The sequence below is a fragment of the Strongylocentrotus purpuratus genome, unplaced genomic scaffold (genome assembly GCF_000002235.5).
Source record: "Strongylocentrotus purpuratus isolate Spur 01 unplaced genomic scaffold, Spur_5.0 spur5_scaffold_15, whole genome shotgun sequence".
NCBI classification, from domain to species: Eukaryota; Metazoa; Echinodermata; class Echinoidea; order Camarodonta; family Strongylocentrotidae; genus Strongylocentrotus; species Strongylocentrotus purpuratus.
This window is the reverse complement of record NW_022145600.1, coordinates 13,521,120-13,545,992: the sequence shown is the minus strand read 5'-3', so window position 1 is coordinate 13,545,992 and position 24,873 is coordinate 13,521,120. Positions and strand designations below refer to the sequence as shown.

At 38.7% G+C, this 24,873-nt stretch overlaps 2 protein-coding genes across 2 annotated transcripts; both read right to left on the bottom strand.

The window, feature by feature from the left end:
* Positions 1-1,111: 1,111 nt before the first annotated feature.
* On the bottom strand, positions 1,112-7,498 carry LOC115924139 (ras-related protein Rab-31-like). The gene is made up of 6 exons (XM_030985959.1): positions 7,444-7,498; positions 6,136-6,215; positions 5,180-5,261; positions 2,759-2,830; positions 2,227-2,443; positions 1,112-1,275 (listed from the first exon to the last, which is right to left on the bottom strand). The coding sequence occupies exons 1-6, from the start codon at positions 7,477-7,479 to the stop codon at positions 1,112-1,114; spliced, it is 651 nt and encodes a 216-aa protein (XP_030841819.1). The 5' UTR covers positions 7,480-7,498.
* A 2,749-nt stretch (positions 7,499-10,247) lies between these two features.
* On the bottom strand, positions 10,248-13,810 carry LOC115924041 (ras-related protein Rab-21-like). The gene is made up of 4 exons (XM_030985624.1): positions 13,735-13,810; positions 12,850-12,921; positions 12,298-12,514; positions 10,248-11,294 (listed from the first exon to the last, which is right to left on the bottom strand). Exons 2-4 carry the CDS (start codon positions 12,910-12,912, stop codon positions 11,164-11,166), a joined length of 411 nt encoding a protein of 136 aa, XP_030841484.1. The 5' UTR covers positions 12,913-12,921; positions 13,735-13,810; the 3' UTR covers positions 10,248-11,163.
* Positions 13,811-24,873: the final 11,063 nt, after the last annotated feature.

Genomic DNA, 24,873 nt, shown 5'->3' with positions numbered 1-24,873 from the left:
GGGAGAGCATTCCATAGAGTGCGGAACATCGCCCTCCTTCACCCCCTAATGAGTATAAAAAGTGGCGTATTCAGATATTAATAAAAGGTGGGGGATTATCCCTAGACGTGGGATATGAGAGTAGCCCCCCACCCCATCCCCTCCGTTCAGAACATCCAATTTATTGTCATTTCTAGGGCCTAGAAATGGCGGCGGCCGGGCCGCGCCATACATCGACTTTAAATATTATACTGGATACCAAATGTCATAACTTATAATAACATTCATAGACTTAAAGTCACCCATTAATATTGAATGGCGTCATGTTCTAGCTTATAAATTCAAATGAAATTAATAGAATTTTAACTAAATTTCGACCCCTTTCAGGTCTAAATGATTTTAATAAGCTGCAACTTTTATTTCAGTACTACAGTCCTGATTATGTATATTATGATAAACATCTCTTTAAACATAAAAGACAGATTGCTTACATGATCCATCCATCTCATTAATGATAATGAAAAACAAAAAACAGTGTTGCCCCCTCCCCCCCTCTCTCTCTCTCTCTCTCTCTCTCTTTCTCCCTCCCTCTCTCTCTCTCTCTCTCTTTCCTACCCTCCTCCTCCTACCCCCACCCAGATTCTTTAACTTCAGGGCATTTTGTGTCACTATAAATAAGTTTATCTCGCATTGTTCATTGGCAAGAAATGTTGAAAGATAATGTTTGCGGAGCAATTGATGCGGGTATTCATTGGCGTGTAATGTTGGGGTTAGGCTGGCTTGGGGATAAAGAATTAGGTTGGTAAAGAATATTTAGCGCGGAACAATCATCACTGTCGCCTGAGTAGAATTACGCAGAACGTTAGTTTAGGAAGTCTAATATGAATATACGGATAATAGCAATGTTTTTTTCGTTTTAATTCCATGTAAATCTTAAGCTATGACATCAGATTTTCTTGATGCATGCAAAGAGTTTGATAAAGTCTGATAATTGCTTTTTGCAAAGAGATTAATCAGTTCAAAGGAAATTTCAATATCCTGTTGTATTACCTGTTATGTTCGGTTGAAGTAATAGGTTCGCCCATTTCAAAAGGCTATGTTAAAGGCTACTGAAATTGCTTTTACGTTGATTTTAGAAAGCCTTGCGATCATGTTTGCTGATGTAATCACTTGCTCTGACATCGACATCGACCGCGATCACCTTCTCTGTTCCATCGGAATTGGTAGAGTTGGAGACATCGACCGTACTCTGACGATTCTTGCATCTATTTTCTTGTATTGATCTTGTCATTTGACCTGTTAGGAGTAAAGGAAATGAAAAGGAATATTCAAGAACATAACTTATTCAATTTCTTTGTGAGATAATGAAAAACTGAGTGGCCAGTTCGAAAGAACATATACTATTTAAATGACAAAATCATCTTTGTTTGATCAAAATCAGTTCACAGACGGCTGAAATATCCATAAATATAACCATTCCTAATATTTGTGGGGCCCCACAAATGTTCGATAATTTTTAACCGGCTGTTGAAAGACAAAAAAATGCTTACAGTTTTCAAACGAATATTTTTAAATACTTGTTGATGATCTCTCTATTTAATCATGATTTTAACAAAGCATAACATGCACAATTTTATTATAATGAATGGTTAAAACCAATGACTTTTTAGAGAATGCCCTCATGTGGTTTAAAGTTTCTCTTTAATTGATAACAGGCTTATCACTTAGTCGTTGTAATTTAGTTAAATCCATTTCAAGCATGGTGCAGTAATAACTTTTAGTATTCGCAAATGTTTTTTTTTTAATTATAGACGTAATTTTGTTCTTCTTCAAAACTAACTAAGTTCTTTAGAATTTAGATTTTTAGGATTTGCTTTTTGCTTTAGCGGATCCAGGAAAGGACAGAACCCCCCCCCCCCTAAAAAGGGTCTCTCAGTGACCCTCCCTGACTACATTTAATTTTTCCTTCCACTCCCCTGTTTTCTGGAAATCCGCTTCTGCCTTGTCGTTTCCCAAATTTGCTTCACGTGAAAGAACGAGATGAGACGAGATCATAATGATTAGACTTATGTAAAATTATGTAAATTATTAATCAACTGCGCCCCATGTTTTCAAGAGTACTGTTGTGAAAATAGCATGCAAACTTTAGTTACTTGCCGTCGATTCGGATAAATGGCATCCCTTTATCGCTCGGGGAATAAGTCTGGAAATACATAGAATAGGCGATAAAAAAATGGGAATACTTACAGATATGATAGAAGATTTCGTCGACACCCTGACCAGTCTTGGCGCTGGAATGAAAGTGAAACACTCCTTTGGTTTGGGCGTAACTCTCTGCCACTTTACGGTCGACAACACGGTATGATTCAAGGTCTACTTTGTTCCCAATCACATAAATCAAGATTTCCTCAGGACCCATTTTTCTCAGCTCTGAGATCCAGAAATCCACCTCATCAAAGGAATCCTATTTTTTAAGAGGAAGAAATAAATAATCTGTTTACATTTGCCCCAATTTTATTTGGGCAGTTGCCCCTCCTCCCCAATGCGATATTGCGTTTATATTTATGCAGTGTTTGCATAAAAAAGTCTTACCCCTCACACCGCACAAGAATGTCGATTTTCATCAAAAGAAATTTTTAAAAACACGAAGAAGAAGAAGAAAAAAAAGAGTAAAACGATCGAAACATTTTTGTATGGATCGGCGGGGCAACATTTTTCCTCCCCGGTGGGATACCGCTTAGCGTCAGTCACCCTAAGAGAAAAATCTGTATTCCCTTACCTGATTTGTGATGTCATAAACGATGAGTGCGGCGGCTGCAGACCTATACGTCAGAGGGGCCAGTGAACGAAACTGTATGAGACAAATAAACAGATGATGCTAATCATGATGCCTTTAGTTCATGATATAGCTGCAGAATGCAAACTTTCTTGTTTTGTATTGTCCAGTTTTCCCCGTCTTTTCTTTTCCTTGCATTTTCTACTTTATGTTTCTATGATATTTTATGCTAGGGAACCTAAATTACAAGCCCTGCTTTCCTAGGTTTCCTCCGCAATACAGCAAGCAATTAGTCTCAATTGAATATTTTTTTACTGCATTGCAAGTACCCTATGTATATTTTTCGTTTGTAAATATTTTAATTGGAATGACTTTATAAAACGAAAAGCTTTGTAAATTTCATTTGCTGTTATTGTGGAAATAATTGAATTGAAATGAAATAATAATGGTTAGCCTAAGTAAAATTAAGTGAAGATAAGTTAACTTAGGTTGAATCATTTTAATTTATGGTAAGTTAAATTCAATTCAATTACGCTAATAGCTTATACTTTAACTTAAATGAGACATTTTAAGTTATGGTAAGTTAAATTCAATTCAATTACGCTAGTAGCCTATACTTTAACTTCGATGAGACAAAACATGAAGTATAATTTTATGAAATGTTGATGTGTAATGAACATGACACCAAATGACCAAATACTCGACTTACAATTGTTTTCTTTCCTGTGTTTTATCAAGTTAACATAAAATAAAACGTTGTTGGTATTGGCAAATTGCCAATAGTCTTCATTTTAGCTCACTATTATATTTCCTGCTATTCGTGAATCAATAAGAATTATGTCATGTAGATATATTATGACATTTAGATACACATTATACTCGTTTGTCATCAAAATGGCTGCCTATTGATACGAAAGCGCGATAGCTCAGTTGGTACAACGTGTTGTTGTAGATGGAGAGTCATCTGAATGGGTTCCAGTCACCTCTGGGGTACCGCAGGGCACAGTTCTCGGCCCACTTCTGTTTATATCCTTCATCAATGACATAGTAGATGGGATCTCTTCCAAAATCCGACTCTTTGCTGATGATTGTCTTCTATACCGTCCGATCACTGATGCCACTGATAGCCAAGCCCTACAACAAGATCTCAACAGGCTGCATTCATGGGCTAACACATGGCAGATGAAATTCAACACCGAGAAATGCTACCACATCACATTCTCCCTACGTCGAAAAGCCATCACCACGACATACACGCTAGGAGACACTCCTCTTGCGTTGGTAACAGATCTCCGGTATCTAGGACTGACTTTCTCATCCAACTTGTCCTGGCAAGGCCACATGAACAGCATCACATCCCGAGCCAATCGGATGCTGGGACTAGTCAGCAGAAATCTCCGCAAAACCTCACAAAAGATCCGCCAACAAGCCTACTTCTCTCTTGTTAGACCTCATCTGGAATACTGTTGCTCGGTCTGGAACCCTCACACAAACAAGCATAATATCAAAATCGAGGCAGTACAAAGGCGAGCAGCAAGATTCACCCTCCAGAGATATCGTTGCATTGCCAGTGTCTCGGCCATGATTCAACATCTGAAATGGGAGAGCCTGGAGAGGAGAAGAAATGCTGCAAGCCTCCACCTCATGTACAAGATCCAAAACAACACAGTAGCCACCAATGCACACCATTACACAGTCACAGCACCATGATTGCCAGCAACACACGACAGTATCACTCAAAGAAGTTGCTGGCTATCCCATCCCGCACCCAGCTCTACCAGAACTCATTTTTCCCTCGGACAGTAACTGCGTGGAATGCACTTTCAAAGATCACTCTTGACACGCTACTTCACTGGAGGGCTTAAAGGGAGCGCTTCCACCCAGCATCTAGACCAAGAACTAGATAGTTTATTCCTCAGCATTATACATCCTGACTTATGGATCCTGCTGAGTATCGTCGTAGAAGTAGAAGTAGAAGTATAGAGCAGTGGTCTCGTAATCCGGTGAACTGGGTTCGAAACAAAGTCGTTGCGCCAGTGCCCTTTGGGTAGGGCATTAATCCTCATTACCAGATCCCTCGGAGAGAACCTACATCCGTCGGTCCACTGGTTGCTTACTTACAAGCATTTATGCTTTCTTAGCAGTTAGGTAAAATAACCACCACCACATATAATAACTCTAATTCTTAGTAATTCCAAAGTTAAATAGGAATTATGCCATATATTTAGGGAATAATGGACACCGCAATAAGAAATAGGGATGATTTCTTTAATGTTTGCTGTTATGGAACAGAATGTCATTTATTTAGTGAACAACAAAATTTGATAAATTAGATAAACGATTTTACACCTATAAGTTTCAATAACGCTGACACACAAAATCCTCCTTCTCCTCAATAAATCTTCAAGAGAAAATCATAGTTACCTGCTCTTGCCCCGCCGTATCCCATAATGCAAAACTATATTCGATGTTCTGAAAGTAGAGTAATCTTGACAAGAAGGCGGCGCTATGATGGGAGAGGGAAAGAGAGAGAGATGACGAGAGGGGAGGAAGAGGAAGTTGAAAAGAGGAGAGAGAGAGAGAGAGAAAGAGAGATGAGAGTGAGACGCAGAGGGGGAGATCGGAGTAAGAGGGAGAGAGAGAGGGGGGAGAGAGAATAAATATATAGAGAGAAGAAGAAATAGAGACAGGGAATGAGAGAGACAGAAAAAGAGAGAGGGAGAGGGAGAGTAAGTCAGAAAAGTTTTATGACCAAAACAACATGCCAACTACCCAACAATAGCTCAATAGCGAATGCTAGTTTCAGTAAGAACTAGACTAATTTCATATGCATAAGAAGAAAATAGAGCGTATTGTATGCATAATTAAAAGATTTATGAATGAAATGATAGTCTTATCCTTGAAAACAAAGATGTAAAAGACACATTCTTTTGATAGTTATGAAACGAAAAATTAGTGTATACATTATAACAAGCTTGTGAAAACCCTATGATATTTGTTAGCCTAAGACTCGAGAGAAACGTCTCGCATCTTTTTATATCCAGAATGGTACGAGTCGGATTTTGTTATTCATATTACTGTTCTAGAATTACTTCCTTCTAGTAACTAGTTTCATAAAGACATTCCTATAATTTCAATAAAGCCAAGGAAGACCTTATTGAGAATGAAGGTTATGCTTTAAATCATATTGGCCATTCAACCAATGTTTAAAGCACCATTAGGTGCAGACATGTGCATCAACGAAATTCTCGTTGAACAGACGTTTACATTTATATTTTGACCAGGCTCATGTCGTAAGAAATTGTTGTAATATGATACATTGTATAATGATAAATTAGCGGTATTGTATTGAGAAAGTGGTCAAGAGGGTAGAAGCTTACCCGATAGTGCTGACGCAGTTCTCATCAAACTTTCCTTTGACGAATCGTGTAGTTATACTGGTTTTCCCTACGCAGGTAGTCTATAATAAATGACATGAAAGTAAACACACATCATCATCATGATTGTGGTAAGGAAGAGTAGGGCTCCAAGAATCTTGAGAAAGGGAATTGTGGAGCGAAACGGCAGTATAGGCGTCTTTAAGAGAGATAAAGAGAGAGAGAGAGAGAGAGAGAGGGAGGGGTGCAGAGATCGATCATAATGTCTACAGTACATGGTATTCATTACAAATTGTTCGATGCACTATTCCCAATACAATCCCCAAACAAATTTTATAATTTACACTGACATTTTGCCGGTATTTTAAATGTGAAACTATGCCTGGCCTCCGAGATTCCCCGCAGATGAAGAGCGCCTCGGAGCAAGGAACTTGAAAGCCAAGTGGAGTGTTACGCATCCCATTGTTATAGTTTAGAACCCACGCATGCCTGATCAGGTGGGGGGGGGGGTTTCAAAAAGACTAAGATCGACTTTAAGTTGGACTTAACTATGACATTCCATTCATGCCACTTGTTGCTCTTACCATTGGTCTCTCAATTATGATCTTTAGATAATATTTTGTCCTTCAATTATAATGAACTATCAACAATGCAAATTTTGTAGATTTGTGACAATGATTTGTACGTCCCTTGAAAAACCAATGCCAGGAATGGTAAAAGGAACTAGTGGCATGAACGGCCTGCCAAAGTTAAGTCCAACTTGAAGTTTTAGTATTTGTGAAACATCCCCCCTCCCCCCCCCCCCTCACACACACACACTGTCTATTCGATATAACAATTCAGGACAGGACAGCGGTTACTCCGCCGACATGGGGAAGTCCCCTTTTGTTACCCAAACCTCGCACAGACATGGGCACGTAACATATTTTCAACGCAGATTATACGTTGGACCATGAAAAGGCGTTATTCCGTTGTGTTGTACAGGCCAACGTCATGGGAGTTAACGAGAATAATAACATTTTGCGCTTTTCAATGATTAAGCAAACATTTACCATACGTATGTCAGTGGGGCATAATTATTATTCGTAGGAAATTCACGTTGTGAGGTTGATAAGTTAACCTATAGGCCTGACTGAGATAATACCTAGATAGATACCTCATTATATTACACTCTTTCAATTACAATCAATATAAAGGAAATGCAAAAGAAAATGATTAAGCGCGCTTCGAATTCCTATTGACCAAAGGGCTCATTGACAAATTAGAACAACTAAAACACTCTCGAAAAGATTTTCAGTGTAATATACTTACGCCAAGAAGGCACACTTTGATCGACTTCTGTGGCATATTCTCAGCGACAATAATATTACGTAGACGATCGGGCCAGAGACTGACAGCATTTTCTTTTAGACGCTGAAGTCAAAGTCCAATTAAATTGGGGGATTTCTAAAGCTGCACCGAAAACCTCAAATAAATATTGACCCAGGCCCCTGGGAACGATTTTTTCACCGGGGGTGCTCAGGGTCCTGGGAACGATTTTTTCACCGGAGCCGCTGAGATATATATATTGCGAAATTTACGCAACGACTCAGCCAGCCGTTTAATACGCGGGGGGGGGGGGGGCGGGGGGGGGGGGGGGGAGGGGGGGGGGGGGGTAAGCGTACACTTTTTTTTTTTTTTTTTTTACGCCAAAAAAAATCGCAACGACTCAGCCAGCCGAAATGTCGCAGTGGGGGGGGGGGGGGGGGGGGGGGGGTGTAAGCGTACACTTTTTTTTTTTTTTTTTTTGGGGGGCGCAAAGAAAAATCGCAACGACTCAGCCAGCCGTTGAATAAGCGGGGGGGGGGGGGGGGTAAGAGGACATTTTTTTTTTCGCAAAAAATCTCCATAATTTGAAAATTTGGTCGATCGGTATTGGGGTGGGGTAAGGTCTGTCATTTTTGGTCACCAATTATCACAATTTCTTTATTTTTATATAAAAAAAAAAATAAAAAAAACGTTTCGAAGGGGGAATTTTATATGATTTTGTGAAAGAAACGTTATAATTTCGTATATATACAGTAAATATATCATACCGAAAAAATTTGCAAGGGGTGCTATGCACCCCTGGAAAAATTCCGGGGGTGCTGCAGCACCCCCAGCACCCCCGCTTCCCAGGTCATGTATTGACCCTGCGAACTGTTTATGATCGCACTCAGTGATGGGTCGAAATATGAACATTATCTTCTAAGCGGTATAAATTACAAGGCGGAAAGGTTCCAAATGTATCTTCAGATTTGTAAACCTGTTTATGTATTCAACACCAACCTTTACTCTACGATCAATAGAGTACCAAAGTATGACATCATATTAGCCAAGTTGTCAAGGTAGTTGGTTCAAAACAATTTTGTGCTAAACAATGGCGTGGTCATCACACCAGCTCCAAACAACTTGCCCTGCTCCAGCCCGTTGCTTGAATGATATCACGGTGAAATTCATGCGAAGGCCCTGTTGATATAGGAACCAATAACCGAGACAAGGAGCAAATACGACGTTAGCACTTCTGTTAAATGACAAAATCATCTTTGCTTCATCAAAATCAGTTCAGAGACGGCTGGAATATCCATAAATGTAACAATTTATAATATTTGTGTACCACCACAAATATTCGATAATATGAAAAAGCCGTTGAAAAAAACGAAATAGCGCCTTTTACGTTGTATTTCAGCCAATGCCGATGTTGGTTTTTGTTTGTTGGCTTTTTGGTTATATTACACACAACCAGTCGGCCCATGTATTGTTATTATTAATTAATCAATTAATTATCGGTCACCGTATTTTTTGAAAATAGAGTTGAATTGGTATGATCGTATTGGCTAAATTTCACACATTTTGGGGTCTAAAATTACCTTCATAGCAATTTTTAGGTCCTAAAAGGGCACTAGAAATGTCATAGATAAGAATAAGAGCAATAACCATGCACTTTGAAGGCATTTGCGGTCTGAAAACAGAACTCAACTATCCCTTTAAATGAACTAGAGCCAACCAACCCTAGACTTGAAAATAAAATGAAAGAGTATTATAATATCATACTTTAGTTTTTGAATTCTCACCGACATACCACCTACCCGAAAAATACCCACTACAGGTTAATGTGATTCCATCATTGAGTTAATTAAGTAATTCGTATATGACTATTAAAGGTATTCATTTCTTGTCCTATTGACTCTATTTTGTCTTAATCATAATAGCAAAACTTTGCTTTTTATACATTTGGCAGTTCATCAGCAATCATGTTAAAACATATTCATTGTTATTATGCGTGCATACATTAGAAAATGACTTAAAGACTTCCCCGAGGTTTACAAGGCCTAATAACCCTTGCATTAAACGGTAGATGCCGTCTATATAGATTGCAATGAACTTTAAAGTGAAATAATTGATAGGGGTTCTGCCGTTAAGTTCCAATGAACTGAAATACATTAGATGGCCTAAACTGGTTAATGTTGCAGTATATTTTTTTCTCTCTCTTTCTCTCTCTTCACCTATCTTTTTAGCTCTCTAGTTTCCTTCCTCTCTCTCTCTGTGTATGTATTGGGATGATGCTCAATCATTAAACGCGCCTACATGCACACACACATACACAAACACACGCACACACACACACACACACACACACACACAAAAGTCATGTATTTGATTTGATTTGATTTGATTTTCTTCTGCATTTATATAAATACAATGTTTTTCGAGTAGTAATATAAAATACAATAAGTATTTTTCTGACAATGAATCATAAATAAGCTAATATATATAATAATTTATTTTTTCAAAAACGAAATGATAAACTAACTGTCAACAATTCTAAATTTCGTCAAACATAATACAATTTGTCAGCAAATTACTTGAAAATAAGACAGCCTCTAGTCAGGAAGTATCCATTATATCCTATTTGTACAGACTTGAAGTTCAAATGTGCAGGGAGAGCATTCCGTAGAGTGCGGAATATCGCCCTCCTTCACCCCCTTATGAGTGATCTTAAAAGTGGCGTATTTAGATATTAATAAAAGGTGGGGGAATTTTCCCTAGACGTGGGATATGAAAGTAGCCTCCCCCCCCCACCCCACCCCCTCCGTTCAGAACATCCAATTTGTTGACATTTCTAGGGCAATGACAAGACGGAGGCCGGCCCATACGTCGGCTATAAATATTATACTGGATACCAAATACCAAATACCAGACTTAAAATCACCCATTAATATTGAACGGCGTCATGTTCTAGCTTATAAAGTCAAATGAAATTAATCGAATTTTAACTAAATTTCAACCCCTTTCAGGCCAAAATGATTTGAATACACCGCAACTTTTATTTCAGTACCACAGTTCTGAATATGCATCTTATGAGAAACATCTCCTTAATCATAGAAGACAAATTGCTTTCATGATCAATCTCATAAATGATGATGAAAAAACAACAACAATGTTGCCCCCTATCTCTGTCTGTCTCTCTGTCTCTCTCCCTCACCTAACATTAGGGCATTTTTTTTCTCTCATTATAAGTAAGTTTATATCGCACTGTTCATTGGCAAGAAATGTTGAAAGATATTATGTTTCTGGAGCAATTGATTCGGGTATTCTTTGGTTAGGGTTAGACTGGTTTGAAATTAAGAATTCGGTTAGTGAAGAATATTTAGCGCGGATCAATCATCACTGTCGCCAGAGTAGAATTTCGCAGAACGTCAGTTTAGGAAGTCTAATATGAATATACGGATAATAGCAATGATTTTTTCGTTTTAATTCCATGTAAATCTTAAGCCATGACATCAGATTTTTTCTTGATGCAGGCAAAGAGTTTATAAAGCCTGATAATAGCTGTTAGCAAAGAGATTAATTAGCTCAAAGAAATTTCAATATCCTGCTGTATTACCTGTATAGGAATCATGTTTGGTTGAAGTAATAGGTTCGCGCATTTCAAAAGGCGATGTAAAAGGCTACTGAAATTGCTTTTACGTTGATTTTAGAAAGCCTTTGCGATCATGTTTGATGATGTGATCACTTGCTCTGACATCGACATCGACCGCGATCACCTTCTCTGTTTTCATCGGAATTGGTAGAGTTAGAGACATCGACCGTACTCTGACGATTCTTGCATCTATTTTCTTGTATTGATCTTGTCATTTGACCTGTTTGGAGGATATGAAATGAAAAGGAATATTCAAGAACATAACTGATTCAATTTCTTTGTGAGATAATGAAAAACTGAGTGGCGAGTTCGAAAGAACATATACAATTTAAATGACAAAATCATCTTTGTTTGATCAAAATCAGTTCACAGACGGCTGAAATATCCATAAATATAACCATTGCTAATATTTGTGGGGCCCAACAAATATTCGATAATTTTGAACCGGCTGTTGAAAGACAAAAAAATGCTTACAGTTTTCAAACGAATATTTTTAAATACTTGTTGATGATCTCTCTATTTAATCATTATTTTAACAAAGCATAACATGCACAATTTTATTATAATGAATGGTTAAAACCAATGACTTTTTAGAGAATGCCCTCATATGGTTTAAAGTTTCTCTTTAATTGATAACAAGCTTATCACTAAGTCGTTGTAATTTTGTTAAATCCCTTTCGAGCATGGTGCAGTAATAACTTTTAGTATTCGCAAATGTTTGTTTTTTTAAATTATAGACGTAATTTTGTTCTTCTTCAAAACTAACTAAGTTCTTTAGAATTCAGATTTTTAGGATTCTTAATCAAATCTAAAGATGAGAAGAAGGCAATGATTGCCTTTTGCTCTAGCGGATCCAAGAAAAGGACAGACCCCCCCCCTAAAAAAAGGGTCACACTCAGGGACCCTCCCTTGGGTTTATCTTATGGACTACATTTAATCTTTCCTTCGACTCCCCTGTTTTCTGGAAATCCGCCTCTGCCTTGTCGTTTCCCAAATTTGCTTCACGTGAAAGAACAAGACGAGACGAGATCATAATGATTACACTTATATAAAATTATGTAAATTATTGATCAACTGCGCCCCATATTTTCAAGAGTACTGTTGTGAAAATAGCATTTAAACTTTAGCTACTTGCCGTCGATTCGGATAAATGGCATCCCTTTATCGCTCGTGATTAAGTCTGGAAATACATAGAATAGGTGTTAAAAAATGGAAATACTTACAGATATCGTAGAAGATTTCGTCGACACCCTGGCCAGTCTTGGCGCTGGAATGAAAGTGAAACACTCCTTTGGTTTGGGCGTAACCCTCTGCCACTTCCCGGTCGACAACACGGGACGATTCGAGGTCTACTTTGTTCCCAATCACATAAATCAAGATTTCCTCAGGACCATCCCTCCTCAGCTCTGAGATCCAGAAATCGACATCTTCGAACGATTTCTAAATATTGTTTGTTATGAAGAAAAATGAAACGTCCTTGACCTTTGCTGCTATTTTTATTTGGGCAGTTGCCCCTCCTCCCCAATGCGATATTGCGTTTGTATTTATGCAGTGTTTGCATACAAAAGTCTTACCCCTCAGATCACACCACACAAGAATGTCGATTTTTCATCAAAAGAAATTTTTAAAAAACACGAAGAAGAAGAAGAAGAAGAAAAAAGAGTAAATCGGTTGAAAATTGTTTGTATGCATCGGCGGGGCAACATATTCCCTCCCCGGTGGGATACCACTTAGCTTCAGTCACCCTAAGAGAAAAATCTATATTTTTCTTTTACCTGATTTGTGATGTCATAAACGATGAGTGCGGCGGCTGCAGACCTGTACGTCAGAGGGGCCATTGAACGAAACTGTGTGAGACAAATAAACAGGTGCTAATAACAAAAACTGTATGGAATTATATTTCCTGCTATTCGTGAATCAATAAGAATTATGCCATGTAGATATCTTATGACATTTAGATACACATTATACTCGTTTGTCATCAAACTGGCTGTCTATTGATAAGGAGGCGCCATAGCTTCGTTGCTAGAGCAGTGGTCTCGTAATCTGGTGGCCGGGTTCGATACCATGTCGATGCGCTAGTGCCCTTTGGTAAGGCATTAATCCTCATTACCAGGTCCCTTGGAGTGGACCTGTACACTCTAAAAACTGAAATGTAAAATGTCAATTTAAAAGGGCCGAGGAGTGACCACTCTTTCAAAATGTCAGATTGTTTCTTTTAACATCCTAGATTCAACCTTCATAGTGTTGGATCCAGCATGTTCAAAGTGTTAATCTACCATTTTTAAAGAGTGGTCACTCCTCGGCCCTTTTAAATGGTGATTTAACATTTCAGTTTTTAGATTGTAGCTTACTAGTAACAAGCGTTTATGCTTCTCTAGCAGTCAGGTTAAATAACCACCAACATATATATTAATTCTAATTCTTAATAATTCCAAAGTTATATACAAATGATGCCATATATTTAGAGAATAATGGTCGCCCCATTATGAAAGAGAGATCATTTCTTTTATTGTTTGCTGTTATGGAACAGAATTTCATTTAGTGAACAACGACAAAACATGATATGAAAATCAGATGATTTTACACCTATGATTTCCGATAAAGCTGGCAATTTTTTTCTTTTCCTCAATAAATCTTCAAGAGAAAATCATAGTTACCCTTTCTTGTCCCGCCGTATCCCATAATGCAAAACTATATTCGATGTTCTGAAAGTAGAGTGATCTTGACAAGAAGGCGAGGATATGATGGGAGAGGGGGGGGGGGGAGAGAGAGATGATAAGTGGGGAGGAAGAGGAACGAAGTTGAAAAGAGGAGAGAGAGAGAGAGGGGTGAGAGTGAGACGCAGAGAAAGAGAGAGAAATCAGAGTAAGAGGGAGAGAGAAGAAATATAATATATAGAGAGAAGAAGAAATAGAAGATGAGAGAGACATAAAGAGAGCGGGAGGGAGAGGGAGAGTAAGTCAGAAAAGTTTTATGACCAAAACAACATGCGAACTACCAAAAAATAGCTAATTAGCGAATGTCAGTTTCAGTAAGGACTAGACTAATTTCATATGCATAGGAAGAAAATACAGAGTATTGTATTCATAATTAAAAGACTACACTGTTAGAACGGTGTTTAAAATATCACTGTTTAAAAGAATGTTGTTTAAAAAAGTAAACAACGTTGTTCAAAATCGAAAAATCAGTGCTCGATTGACTTAAAAAACTATGTATTAAAAGACAATTTTTTTTTAATTAAACAGAGTTGTTTAAAAAGTCCCGGGGGCGTCGTTGATATTTTCTCGATACGCGATTGCTATTTGCGCACACACATGCGATATGCACAAAGTACGTACATAATACATGCATGCAAGTGCTAGTGCAGTGCAGTGCAGACGAAAATGGCGGAACAAGGGCAAGGCGACGACTTGGTTCTTCTCGGCTTCGCCGATGTGGTTTAGGTGAAGTTATAGAGACAAATAATAATGTTGTCTGTCACTGCCATGAATATGATGAACAAATGTTGAAGTAAATTGGCAACAAGCTCTGCATGTTGCAGTGTATAAATCGTTGTGATTATTGCAGGAGTGGTTGCAGTAGGTCATTTCACAAATTCAAACAACCAGATAATAACCATCAAACAGTTCTGTTTAAAATTTAAGCAACTCCTTTTAAACAACCCAGTTGTGCAGTAATACTGAATAAACAACAGTTGCTTAGTAATTTAAACATTATTGTTTAAAATTTAAACAACTTGCTTTAAACAACCGAGTTGTGCAATTTTATTACTAAACAACTGTTGTTTAAAAGGTTTCCTAATTTTTAAACAACTAAGTGTTCAAAATGTAAACAACCTTAATTTGTTTAATTTTTAAACAACGTTGAGCGATTCACCGGTTAACTCGGGGTTGTTTAAAATTTTAAACAACTTGTTTAATTTTTTTCTAACAGTGTAATGCATGAAATGATAGTCGTGTCCTTGAAAAGAAAGATGTAAAAGGTACATTGTTCTGATAGTTATGAAACCAAAAATTACGGTATACATTATAACAAGTTTATGAAAATTTGATTGTGTGCAACCCCTATGATATTTGTTAGCCCCAGACTCAAGAGAAACGTCTCACATCTATTTATACACTGTTAGAAAAAAATTAAACAAGTTGTTTAAAATTTTAATCAACCCCGAGTTAACCGGTGAATCGCTCAACGTTGTTTAAAAATTAAACAAATTAAGGTTGTTTACATTTTGAACACTTAGTTGTTTAAAAATTAGGAAACCTTTTAAACAACAGTTGTTTAGTAATAAAATTGCACAACTCGGTTGTTTAAAGCAAGTTGTTTAAATTTTAAACAATAATGTTTAAATTACTAAGCAACTGTTGTTTATTCAGTATTACTGCACAACTGGGTTGTTTAAAAGGAGTTGCTTAAATTTTAAACAGAACTGTTTAATGGTTATTATCTGGTTGTTTGAATTTGTGAAATGACCTACTGCAACCACTCCTGCAATAATCACAACGATTTATACACTGTAACAGTGTAACATGCAGAGCTTGTTGCCAATTTACTTCAACATTTGTTCATCATATTCATGGCAGTGACAGACAACATTATTATTTGTCTCTATAACTTCACCTAAACCCCATCGGCGAAGCCGAGAAGAACCAAGTCGTCGCCTTGCCCCGTGTTCCGCCATTTTCGTCTGCACTGCACTGCACTAGCACTTGCACTGCACACTAGCAGTAGCACTGCATGCTTGCATGCATGTATTATGTACGTTCTTTGTGCATATCGCATGTGTGTGCGCAAATTGCAATCGCGTATCGAGAAAATATCAACGACGCCCCCGGGACTTTTTAAACAACTCTGTTTAATTAAATTATTTTGTTTTTTAATACATAGTTGTTTAAGCCAATCGAGCACTGATTTTTCGATTTTGAACAACGTTGTTTACTTTTTTAAACAACATTCTTTTAAACAGTGATATTTTAAACACCGTTCTAACAGTGTATCCAGAATGGTACGAGTCGGACTTTGCTATTCATATTACTGTTCTAGACTTACTTCCTTCTAATTAGTTTCATAAAGACATTACTATAATTTCAATAAAGCCAAGAAAAACCTTATTGAGATTAAAGATTACGCTTTAAAACATATTGGCCATTCAACCAATGTTTAAGGCGGTATTTGGTACAGACATGTACAACAACGAAATTCTCGTTGAAAAGAAATTTACATCTATATTTTGACTAGACTCCTGCCGTAGGAAATTGTTGTAATATGATACATTGTATAATAATAAATTAGCGGTATTGTGTATTGTATTGTGAAAGTGGTCAGGAGGGTAGAAGCTTACCCGATAGTGCTGAAGTATTCCTCATTAAACTTTCCTTTGACGAATCGCGTGGTTATACAGGTTTTCCCTACACAGAGACTCTATAATAAATGACATGAAAGTAAACACACATCATCATCATGATTGTGGGAAGGAAGGGTAGGGCTCCAAGAATCTTTGAGAAAGGAAAATGTGGAGCGACACGGCAGTATATAGGCGTCTTGAAGAGAGAGAAAGAGAGAGAGAGAGAGAGAGAGAGAGGGGGGGGGGTACAGAGATCGATCATAATGTCTACAGTACATGGTATTCATTACAAATTGTTCGATGCACTATTCCCAATACAATCCCCAAACAAATTTGATAATTTACACTGACATTTTGCCGGTATTTTGAATGTGAAACTGTGCCTGGCCTCCGAGATTCCCGCAGATGAAGAGCGCCTCGGAGCAAGGAACTTGAAAGCCAAGTGGAGTGTTACGCATCCCATTGTTACAGTTTAGAACTCACGCATGCCTGATCAGGGGGGGGGGGGTGTTTCAAAAAGACTAAGATCGACTTTAAGTTGGACTTAACTATGACAGGCCATTCATGCCACTTGTTGCTCTTACCATTGGTCTCTCAATTATGATCTTTAGATAATATTTTGTCCTTCAATTATAATGAACTATCAACAATGCAAATGTTGTAGATTTGTGACAATGATTTGTACGTCCCTTGAGAAACCAATGCCAGGAAAGGTAAGAGGAACTAATCATGTAGTGGCATGAACAGCCTGCCTTAGTTAATTCCGACTTAAATTCGATCTTAGTGAACATCTCCCTCCCCCCCCCCCCCCACACACACACACTACCCGGCAGGAATGAGGAAGTCCCCTTTTGTTACCCAAACCTCGCACAGACATGCGCACGTAATGATGTCAAGTGAATTATATTTTCAACGCAGATGATACGTAGGACCATGAAATGTCTTATATACCGTTGTGTTTTACAAACCAACGTCATGGCAGGAAATGAGAGCAATAACATTTTGTGCTTTTTAATGATTAAGCAAGCATGTACCATGCGTATGTCAGTGAGGCATAACTATTATTCGTAGGAAATTCACGTTATGAGGTTGATAAGATAATCTATATGCCTGACTGAGATAATACCTAAATACCTCATTTGATTACACTCTTTCAATTACAATCAATATCAAGGAAATGCAAAAGAAAAATGATTAAGCGCGCTTCGAATTCCTGTTGACAAAATATAGCAACTAAAACACTCTCGAAAAGATTGTCTGTGTGATATACTTACGCCGAGAAGGCACACTTTAATCGACTTCTGTGGCATATTCTCAGCGACAATAATATTCCGTGGGCGATCGGACCAGAGACTGACAGCATTTTCTTTCAGACGCTGAAGTCAAAGTCCAATTAAATTGGGGGATTTCCAAAGCTGCACCGAAAACGGAACAAAACCTCAAATAAATATTGATCCTGCGAACTGTTTATGATCGCACTCAGTGATGGGTCGAAATATGAACATTATTTTCCAAGCAGTATAAATTACAAGGCGAAAATTACTGAAAGGTTCCAAATTCTTCAGATTTGTAACCTGTTTATGTACTCAAAACCAACCTTTACTCTCCGATCAATAGAGTACCGAAGTATGACGTCATATTAGCTAAGTTGTCAAGGTAGCTGGCTCCAAACAATGCTCACACCAGCGCCAAACAATTTTTCCTGCTCCAGCCCGTTGCTTAAATGATATCGCGGTGAAATTCATGCGCAGGCTCTGTTGTTATAGGAACCAATAACCGAGACGAGGAGCGAATACGACGTTAGCACTTCGGTACTCAGCAAGCTGTTGAAGATATGGGCAGCACAACTAATGCAAAAGTTAAAGGCAGAAATCATGGATTGGAAAAGGTGAATCCCCCCCCCCCCCCCACCCGAAATTTTCAAGCCATCTGTGAATGAAAGCGGACCCATCTTTTTAGATATATTTCTGGCAATGCTAAAAATAAATGCATTATATACACCTTTTTTTTTTAGTCCAAAATTTGGCCGATCGATATTTCGTTTCGTTGGGGGGGGGGGGGGGCGGGTAAGGTAAGCTTTTTTGGGGTACCCATTACCACAATTTCAACAAAAAAAAAAAAAAAAAAAATTATTACAAAAAAAAACAAAAAAAACCCATTGAAGTCAATGGTGAAACATAGACTTAACTCCTTAAGGCCCAAGTGCTCAGTGACACATTAACACTTTTTCTCAAAATGGCCAAAATGGATTTACGTCTTTGTGTCACTGACCCCTCGATACATTGAATAAGGGCTTTACCAATATCAAACTGGAAAGAACAAGTCTACTGTACCACAGGATAAACAGTTAGGTGGATGAAATGGAAAGGCTCAATGTGGAAGGGTCTTTCATATTCTTGCCACTTCACATTCCCTCTCGCTTCTCTTTCGCTTCTCCTCCTCCGTCTTCTCTCTTTCTCTCTCTCCCTCTCTCTCTCTCTGTGAGTCTTTTTCATTTTTTTACTTATCGAGGAAGCCCCCCCCCCCCGATCATGCCTGATATCTACATCACAGTCCATCTTTGGATTAATTCTTGTCAATTAAGAACCCATACCATATTGCCTTCTAAAAAATGAAATACGAAAGAAAAAATGTCATCATTGGTAATATATATCATAAATATGTTTTTATTGGATTTACATGTCTCCATTATCAAAAATTTTCGTTGACAGAGATATATCATTGATACAGACAGGTACAAATAGTTCGGTTAAGCATGCCATCTTACATTGAAATCATTAATGGATGTATATAGGCCTATATCTACCATCAGATACTAGTGTTACTATCACAAACATCAAACTATACTTATAGGTCTTGATTATTAATTAAATTATAAAAGCATATGCAACTTATTTAGATGAATAGACATATGCTGTACCACAGGCCTTATGAGCAACGTACTAATCAGAATTATGCTTGATAAAAATCACGTGATGGATGAGGGAGGGGCAACCAAACTTGCCACTAGCTCCACATGCATTCTATATTTGGTTACTTAAAAAAGGAAAGAAAAGGGTTGTAAGGTGGTGGATTTTTCCCTGGAGCACCCAAGTAATGTTTACCTTTTAAAACTGACAAAATATGAAAATAGCTTCACCAAATATTTTACGAAATATGCTGAAACAACAGACTCTCTCTCCGAAAACTATGGTGAGGCCAATATGGTCCACTGCATCTCAGAATCACTGAATGATTACAAAACAGGCGATACAAAGAACAAGCATACCAACAAGCAATAAAAGCAACAAAAAAAAAAGAAGGAGGCGAGTATCCATATCTTCTACTATTAAAGGCTTGAAGCCCATTATCTGAAATGTTTCCAACAACATGAACAGAGAGAGAGAGAGAGAGAGCGTTCCATAGAGTACGAAACATCGCCCTCTTTCACCAGCTTATCTCTGTGTTCTCATAAAGGTGGGGGGGTTCTCCCTAGCCGTGAGAAAGGAGTGTAGCCCCGTATCCTCTGCGATATTGACATTTCTAGGACCTTGAAAGGCCGTGTAATTCGTTGGGCAATACCTTATTTGCTGGATACCCAATATCATAACTCATTATTCACAGACTTAAAGTCAGTCATTAACTAAATGACGTCATGTTCTAGCTTAAGTCAAATGAAATTAATAGAATTTTAACGAAATTTCAACCCCTTTCATGACCCAATAAATTGAATACACTGCAACTTTTATTTCAGTACCACAGTCCTGATTATGTTTATTATGATAATTATCTCCTTAATATAGAAAACGGACTGCTTCCTCGATCCTTCTCTTAAATAATAATGAAAAAAGGGGGAAGGACAATGTTGCCCCCCCCCTCTCTCTCTCTCTCCCCCTCTCTCTTCCACCTTCCTCCTCCTATTCCCCTCCCCCAATTTATATTTACTTCAGGGCATTTTTCCCATTCTAATGGTAGGTTCCCACCGCCGATCAAACCAACCCGACCAAGCCCGATCAAGCTATTTTGGCCTGGTTGGGCTCAGTCGGCAAGGGCGATCGGGGTCGGTCTACCTTGATCGGGGTCGGTCTACCTTGATCGGTATCGATCTGGCTTCCTACACGACAATTTTTGGCATGTCAAAAAATATCGTGTAGGGGTCGAGAAGGCAAGCGATCGTACAGCGATCGTGTATTTGTCGAGTAGAGGTCGAGCTGATCGGGAATCGATCGTATAGAGGTCTAGTTTGGTCGGGGTGGGTTTTTTCCGCCGATCACTACCCGATCATCTCGATTTATACACAACTTCTACACGATTGGTTCCCGATCAACTCGATCAACAACTCAACCGCTTCACAATCGGAAGATGTCTGCCCTAAACAGTTACTCGACCGAACTCTCTCACTTCTCGACTGCTTCTCGATCACATCCCGAGAACTTCTCGACCGCACTCGATCTTTCCGATCGCAACTCAACCAAGGACACAATTACGTGCTGATCTAATCACATTTTCTTCGTACCGGTATATTGATACTAGTTAAGTTAATCGCTTCTAGAATTGGTAATAACATGTGACAGCGACACGCAGGCGCGGATCCAGGATTTCTTAGGGAGGGGGCCCAAATTTGAGATTATGCGAGCCAAATATTGGTACCTAATTGTGACACCGGCAGTGGTGGCAAAAACGTTTTTTTTTTTTTTTTTTTTTTTGGGGGGGGGGGGGGGGAAACAAAAGATCCCCATCACCCCACTCTTACATGCCCCGCTGAACGTTTCTCGGCGGGGGTCAAGGGGTGGAGCCCCAAGAAGCTCAGGGGATATAGGCATTTAATTACTGTCGATGAGCATATTTTGATACCTTATTTGTGACACTGGCAGGACACAAATTGGTGTGGGGTCCCGGGGGCGGAGCCCCCAGAAGCTCAGGGGTTTTATAGATTAATTTATCGTCAGATGAGCATATTTTTATACCTTATTTGTGACACTGGCAGGTCACGAATTGGGGTGGGGTCCAGGGGCGGAGCCCCCGGTAGCTCAGGGGTTTTGGGCCATAAATTACGGTCAGATGAGCTTATTTTGATACCTTATTTGTGACACTGGCAGGACTGGTGTTGGGTCCAGGGTGCAGAGCCCCCGGAAGCTCAGGGGTTTTTGGCCATAAATTACGGTCAGATGAGCATATTTTTATACCTTATTTGTGACACTGGCAGGTCACGAATTGGGGTGGGGTCCAGGGGCGGAGCCCCCGGAAGCTCAGGGGTTTGGGCCATAAATTACGGTCAGATGAGCTTATTTTGATACCTTATTTGTGACACTGGCAGGACATAAATTGGGGTTGGGTCCAGGGGGCGGAGCCCCCAAAAGCTCATGGGTTTTATACATTAAATTATCGTCAGATGAACATATTTTTATACCTTATTTGTGACACTGGCAGGTCACGAATTGGGATGGGGTCCAGGGGCGGGGCTCCCGGAAGCTCAGGGGTTTGGGCCATAAATTACGGTCAGATGAGCTTATTTTGATACCTTATTTGTGACACTGGCAGGACATAAATTGGTGTTGGGTCCAGGGGGCGGAGCCCCCAGAAGCTCATGGGTTTTATACATTAAATTATCGTCAGATGAGCATATTTTTATACCTTATTTGTGACACTGGCAGGTCACGAATTGGTGTGGGTTCCAGGGGGCGAAGCCCCCAGAAACTCATGGGTTTCAGGCATTTAATTACGGTCAGATGAACATATTTTGATACCTTATATGCGACACTGGCAGGCCACTAATTGGCGTCAGGGGTTTTAAGCTTTTAAGTTTTAATTACCGTCAGATGAGCATCCAGGTGCCTGACTGCGAGTTCGATTTACATCTCTTGAGTGTCCGAGATGAACTTGACGCATGCAAAGAGCTTTGATAACGCTGATAATAGCTGTTCGCAAAGAGATTAATCAGCTCAGGGGAAATTTTAATATCTTATTGTATTCCCTGTATAGAAATGAATGTTCGGTTGAAGTAATAGTAATAGGTTCGCGCATTTCAAAAGGCTATGTAAAAGGCTACTGAAATTGCTTTTACGTTGATTTCAGAAAGCCTTTGCGATCATGTTTGATGATGTGATCACGTGCTCTGACATCGACATGGACCGCGATGACCGCCGTTGTTTCCATCAGAATTGGTGGAGTTTGAGACATCGACCGTACTCTGACGATTCTTGTATCCAGTTTCTTTTATTGAACTCTTTGTGAGCTCTACTTGACCTGTTAGGAGTAAAGGAAATGAAAGGGGATAGTTAAGAACATAACTGAGTTTAAAAGAAGAAATTGTCAAGGGGCATATACCATTGAGCTTTTATTTGCAAATGTTTCATTATCATAGACGTATAATTTTTTCTTTAAAACTAACTTACTGAAAAGTTCTTAAGAATTTATATTTTATTGATTTTAAAAGAAGAAAATGCCAAGGGGCAAATACCATTGAGCTCTTATTTGCAAATGTTTCATTATCATAGACGTATACATTTTTCTTTAAAACTAACTTACTGAAAAGTTCTTAAAAATTTATATTTTTAGGAACCTTTATCAAATCTAAAGGTGAGAAGAAAGCAATTTTTTGCCTTTTGCTTAAATAAGCGGATAATAATAATAATAATATACAATATTTATAAGGCGCTTAATACTGGTGTCTCTAAGCGCACCATATTCTGACTAAACAATTATTTAGCAAAACTTATAATAAACACACAACTTATACATCTGTTCTTTATTCAATAAATCATGCATAAATAATAATACAAATTAAGAGTGAGATCAAACATACATACAAGAGGTCAAACATAGGATCTAACATAGGATCGAACAAACAAGAAATAAGACGGTGTGCACCTCCTTTGACCGACTCACAACTGCAGAATATTATTTATGAATTAAAAAGGTGCGTTTTCAGCAAGGCCTTGAATTGGTCAAGAGAATGAATATTATGAAAGTGCGCTGGTAATTTATTCCAAAGGATATGGGCATTTACTGAGAAAGCTCGATCGCCATATTTTGTAACGGTACGAGGTCCGAGGGTTAACTGCAAACTTGATGATGATCGAAGAGGTCTTAAAGAACTAGAAGAACGTAAGGAAATCAAATCTGAAAGATATTTAGGGGCTTGGCCATGGAGAATTTTGTATGTAAGAAGAAGAACTTTAAATGTCATACGATGGTGTATGGGAAGCCAATGAAGAGAACGCAATATTGGGGTTATGTGCTCAAACTTTCTCGAGAGAGAAACAAGCCTTGCAAGCAGTATTCTGAATTCTTTGAAGTGGAAGTAGGGACGAATGCGGAAGACCAGAAAAAATTGAATTACAATAATCAAGGTGGGAGGATACAAATGCATGGGTTAATTTTGCAGTTGTGGGCCGGTCAAGTAGTTTCCTAATTTTCCCAATTTTAAAGATTCCAAAAGATGCCGATTTACATACGTTTTTAATGTGCTGCTGAAATGTAAGATTTTTGTCGATTAAAACACCCAGGTCTCGAACGTATTCACTACCCTTCAGTGAACCATCTCCGGTAACCAAGTCGGGGAAGGAATCGGTGTTTCTGAATTTGGAAGTAATGTGGATCGTTTCAGATTTTCGTTCATTAAGGCAAAGTCTATTGTTAGAAGACCAGAACCTAATGTCTTCAAGGCAACTGCTGAGTTTCCGAGTCGCATCATCCTTCCCGTTAGGCTTAAGAGTTATATAAATCTGAGTGTCGTCAGCGTACATCGCATGTTGAATCCCCTGATGAGAGTTAATAGGGACTTTTCGATTTGCACGTTCATAAGTGGACTGCGACGTACGCGGTCATTTTTAAGCAAGGTTGACGAGGCACACTGACTGTTGTTCGTTACCTTTAATGGCGCGCCATGTGCCCAATAACCCCGAAAAACACGGTTTATCGCCGATAAACAAGGTTTATCGACGAAAAACAAGGTTTATCGAGCGATAAACCTTGTTTATCGTGAGAAACTCTGTATATCGACTGATAAGCACAGTTTCTCTCGATAAACAAGGTTTATCGACGATAAACAAGGTTTATCGATAAACAAGGTTTATCGAAAAACACGGTTATTCGTATTTCGTTAGGAGAGGGCGCTTTTTAAAGTTGCACCCAGCTAGCTCAGAGCACTGCTCCGCACCTGCGCTTTACACCGTAGAATATACCAACACCGTAACACTTGCTCGCGCTCATGACCACGATCGACATTTTCTGAGTGGAGGTATGGCGAAGTATTCCAGGCTTTTTCCCCAATTTTTGAAATGTTATGTTTATATATCTCTCTCTCTCTCTTTCAAACTTTCTAGGTTTTCCCCTTCTCTTATCTCTCTCACTCTCCCCCTTTCTTACTCTCACTCTCTCTTTCTCCTACCCTCTCAATATAACCCTTCTGGCTTTCCCTCTCTTTCTTCTAATTCTCTCTTTCCCTTTCTCTTTCCTTTTTCTTTCTCTGCAC